This window comes from Lactuca sativa, chromosome 9 (genome assembly GCF_002870075.4).
Source record: "Lactuca sativa cultivar Salinas chromosome 9, Lsat_Salinas_v11, whole genome shotgun sequence".
NCBI classification, from domain to species: Eukaryota; Viridiplantae; Streptophyta; class Magnoliopsida; order Asterales; family Asteraceae; genus Lactuca; species Lactuca sativa.
Window position 1 is genome coordinate 53,599,008 of NC_056631.2, and position 5,015 is coordinate 53,604,022.

Sequence of the window (5,015 nt, forward strand, 5' to 3'; positions counted from 1 at the left end):
AGTTAATGGGGAGAAAATTGAGTTATTTGGGCTTAGGGGATTGAGTGTGCAAACTGCTATTTTTCCAATGAGATATTTATCCTAATCACTACAGACGTATTTGCCCGATTCACACATCTAAAGAAATAAATGTTGGGCTTATTGGATCCTTAGCAATTCATGCGAGGATTGGTTATCAAATCAACACAGCTTTAACTTAACTTGATGAAATATAATTATTTTGATTTTTGTCATACATAACATTATTTGAATACATACAACAGCCCAACCAACATTAACAAATAGTATAAATTTTAAAACTGATGACATAGTTTATATTTTTTATAACTTGTTTCAATTGTTTAATGTAGAAGAAGTTAAATGATTCGAAAGTAAAGTTGTACTTGTACATATATACATGGATAGCTCATAGCTGTCTTGTCTTTCAAAACCACATATATCATGGAACAAACTGATGACATACCCTTTCTTGTGTTGCACACAAACACAACAAGTAAGTAAGTTACATGCATGCATGGGAAAAAGTGAGTGAGTCAAAGTCAAAGTCAATGGAGAGCGGTCAACTCAACAAGGTGTTTGTACTTGTGAGAGACAAAAGATTCCACCTTGAATTTGAATCCATCCTCCTTACTTGGAGATATATATTTCACACCAATAACCGTCGGCAGGCCTGCACCATAATCAAATTATACTACTATCAATCCTTTTCACTTCACATAAATAAATAACTTCAATTTCTCATTTTAATTAAAAATATATATGTATATATGTTATTGTTATTAAATGCATGTTTAGGGAAATTAATTAAAAAAAAAAAAAAAATTAAGTGTATCATACTGTTATGGACTCGAGCGTAGAGTCTTTCTCCCTTCCAATATTCCAAGGGTCTCCTTTTAATTCTGCTGCTTCGCCTTACTCCAGATGACGTCCAACTAGACCCAGCCCCTGCCATTCCCATTCCCTCCCATTATTTAATATTTATATCATAAATAAATAAATAAATAAATAATCCTTGATAAATTTTGAACATAAACACCACCTATGAGTTATGACCTAACCTACCTGCAAGGCTCTGGCGACGCTTTTTTGGATCAATCTTATTCTTCTTTCTCTTATTCGTTTTTTTATTTATCCTCCTCCGATGCTCCTCCTCCTCCTCCTCCTCCTATTTATTAAAAGTTAAAACTCAGTGTCTGTCTGTTGGGAATAATCTGATTTTTACAAATATTTATTTATTTAAGAAATAAATAAAGTAAGCTTAACCTTAACCTTAACCTCACCTCATTTTGTTGTTCAGGGACAGGAACAATATCAAGACTTTGACCACTAGTATCCATGCCCATGTCCTCCTCAATGTTCACGTCAGCAGCATCTGTTTCCCCTAATTTTAAAAAAAAAAATACAAAAATACAAATAAAAAAAAAACAAAAATGTCAATTAACAAGACAAGGGTCAAACCTGGTTGCCTCAAATCCAAATCCTCCACAACATTTACTTCTGCTTCTCCTGCCTTCTCTGTCACATCTTCAACCTGTTGTTATGTCAAAATGGATGTGACATTTGTTTCTTAAAACATTCTTCTCTCAATCTTCCCAAACTTAACTTATATTGTATGTAATTTATAAACCAGTTTTTTAAACACAACTTACATTATTATTATTCTCCTCACTAATAATCTCCTCAGCATCCAAACTAAATTCTGTAACAACAGATGCTGCTTTTGCCACCGTATCTTCACTCTGCATAACATCATAATCAATTGCATTATTTCAGACTTACTTCTAAACTATATATAACAAATATATATGATATAATAAAACCTTACATTTCCATTTATATCTTTCTTTGTTCGAATATCAATTACATTCTCATCTGCATCCCTTTCTTCCACATTATGTTCCCTGTCTTCCATATCACCAGTGGCAGTGGCAGTTTCTGTAATATTCTTTTTTGCTGATGTGGCAGAAACCATGTCCTTGCTGGCACTAATGATTTTAGTAAAAGTTGTGGGAGGTGAATCAACATCATGGCCATGGGTGGAGGAGAATGGATCCTTTGATTCCAACATTTGTTTTCCATATGTTGAAATTGCCAAAAATGGCCTCCTAGGTGGCGTGGGGGACCCACCTACAGATTGGAATGGGGGGTTGTACTTGTTGGGTAATAATACTTTTTCTGTTGTATCAGTAGTCAATATGCTCTTGTTGTGAGACTCTTGTAGTAAATTCTTGAATGGAGAAATAAAGTCAACTCTAGGAATTTCATGGAACTCTGGAAGTTGTAAATCCTCTATATCAACAGCTTTGATGTTCATACGCTCTTTTAAAAAGGATAACGCCTCATTTCCATCTAAATTCTCAATATTACTAGCCATTAATTCATCAAACATCTTGTGGACCCCATTCTCACTCTTACTTATTGATTCTGTTCACACAAAAGACACAAAAAAAAACCTAGTAAGTTACATAGCATATCAAACAAACAGAAGAAGAAGAGTGGTTATTGATCATTTCATCCTAAACATTCTTTATCAACAACAACAACAATATCCAAGCAAAGATACGTTATATATTGTATAATTATTAAACTTAAAAGCATCAATTAACTTACCAGTTACTTCCTCTTCCTCACATTGCTGATTGGGTGTGAAAGATTCTTGTTGTAAACATTGAGTAGGTGGAATTGGACTTACAATCTTATCTTGCAATGTCTCTTGAGCAACTGATGTATCATCCTGAGACTGACTGGAGTATTCATAATGCTTATAACTAACTTTTCTCCTGAAATATGAGTTCAAGATAGCTCAATGAGAAATTAATAGGTAAAAAAAATCAGTAAAAAAAAGCTAAAGTGAAGATATCAAATTATCAATAATACCTTGGTATTTCTGGACGACGATGTCTAACAGTAGTGGATGTGTTAACCTCATCTACATCTCCACCACCTCTCTGTCTCTTGAGCTCTTTTTGGGTGTCTAGAAATCAATTTTAACATGGTAATATGGTCTAAGTCACTTGTGTAACATGATCTCAAGTTATAAACAAACATCATGAGTACTGAAACACCAAGATTAGAGAAGGATAATGTACTTTCAAACTTTTCAAAGGCTGCAAAAAATTCCTCTGGATCCTGCAGCTGATCAATTTCAAGACTTGGTTCCACGAGTGTAGAAGACTGGCTGTCAACACTCAACAGTGATGTGCATTAAGGTTTAAGCTAACTTCTCCAGGTTTCTAGACTAAATGTTTATGTGGAAAGTGAAACACAAGAAAGTAGTATGTATATTGTATAGTATAACCTTTACCTTGTATCAGGCTTCAAAGAGAACTTAGCACGCTTCCGGACTAAACCTGGTCTGTGCTTTTGAGGGTTTTCCTTCTCTTTTATATCAGCTTCAGTTTTCTTGGTATTGAGGAATTCTAAACCTCCATCTACAACTGACTTTGCTTTCCCAAAATGCTTATCAGGGCTTTGTAATGCCTTAAACAATGAAGAGAGAATAATAAGTTTAGATCAAATAGTAATGTGCATGATAACTCAAGTGACACGACAAGTGCTTCAATCTTCTTCTATTAACCGATTAACTATCGAATGTCATTCGCCTCATGGTTAGGAATGGATTCATTATACATTACACATACACAATAACATTCTGATTTTCTTTTTTAAGAGCCCTCTTCCTCTAAATTTCCACTTCATAAATTCTCAAAAAGTTAAAGTAAGGTGTGTATTGTTAAATTTCCCCACTAGTAAATTTTTTTAGTCAGTGGGAGGTTAAAAAGTATTCATTTGACACGAAAATGTCAGTTTAAAGACTTTCTGCAAAGGCTAGGAGGATAACTTAGTTAAAATGCTTCCAACGATGTGGTGATTGTTGCTTCTGAGAATGTCTAACCAGAAATAAATAGAAATTCATACACATAATCTGTATCTAATGTCTTATGGTGATCTACAGCTGCAGACAATCAAAATCTACTACATGTTAGGCATGCACATTTTGAATGTAAGAATATGAAAGCACTTTTAAACCATAACACGGGTTCCAACCCAACTGCCCATGACATAGTAAGAACATAATGGAAGGGGTAATAGATCTTAATGAAGAAGCTTGAGTGTAGTCTACTTTTTAGCTGGGAGACTGTCCCTAGCCAGTATCAGCAATCGCTTACCTCCATTGTGTAAAGTCAATTGTGAAAGTAACTCAATCAAAATCTAGTAACTCAAAAAAAAAAAATCGAAACAAAACACTCTAAGCAGAAGTACCGTGTTCCCACACAACAATTAGCACAAAGTATAACTGATGAATAACTAAACTGTACAGAAAAAAGTTGCAGATAATCGAAAAGTACCATTGATATCATATACTGGTGTACAGCTTCGAGGTCTTTGGATTTCTACGCATCTTTGGAAAGTCGGAGTGTTCGAGGGTTTAGAGAGATAATAGACTGTTCTTCAAATGGATCGACTAGAGTGAAGCTCTGCGTTTGATTCATCGTTGCATTTTCCGTGAATAAATTAAGCCCTAGACAAGGAGTAGATAGGGATTCGAAATTGTTAAGAGTACCAAGCGGGAACTTACATTCTTCAAATTGTTTGCAATAAAAATCTCAAACTTTAGGTAGGATTTTTAATTTCTCATAAAAAAAATTATGTAAAAGACTATAAATTTTTAGAAAACGTTCAATTTTTTTATCTATTATCCGGTTAACAACGAGTCATCCTAAGTGGCATGTTTCTGAATCCACGTCATCATAGATATCAAATAAAATGGATTAGACGTAAACAAGGATCGAAACGTGGTCTTTAGTTGTTGAGCTTGAGCTAGATGTTGATTTCATTTATATTTCCCTAAAACTTATTTATATAATAGAAAATCATTATATACACATAAAGAAAATAATTGAAAAAATAGTAATAGCAGTTTCAAACGTAGGTTTCCTTCGTAAATAAGGCAACAAACATACCAAGCGAGAAAATGTTGATTTCATTTATATTTTTCTAAAACTTATTTAAAT

The 5,015-nt window shown here is 33.7% G+C and overlaps 1 protein-coding gene across 1 annotated transcript; it reads right to left on the reverse strand.

The window, feature by feature from the left end:
- Positions 1-287: 287 nt before the first annotated feature.
- On the reverse strand, positions 288-4,627 carry LOC111921199 (centromere protein C). Its single transcript, XM_052767487.1, has 12 exons — positions 4,350-4,627; positions 3,305-3,480; positions 3,090-3,178; positions 2,878-2,974; positions 2,611-2,780; positions 1,826-2,424; positions 1,650-1,739; positions 1,459-1,531; positions 1,280-1,381; positions 1,063-1,167; positions 838-945; positions 288-670 (listed from the first exon to the last, which is right to left on the reverse strand). The coding sequence occupies exons 1-12, from the start codon at positions 4,359-4,361 to the stop codon at positions 546-548; spliced, it is 1,746 nt and encodes a 581-aa protein (XP_052623447.1). The 5' UTR covers positions 4,362-4,627; the 3' UTR covers positions 288-545.
- Positions 4,628-5,015: the final 388 nt, after the last annotated feature.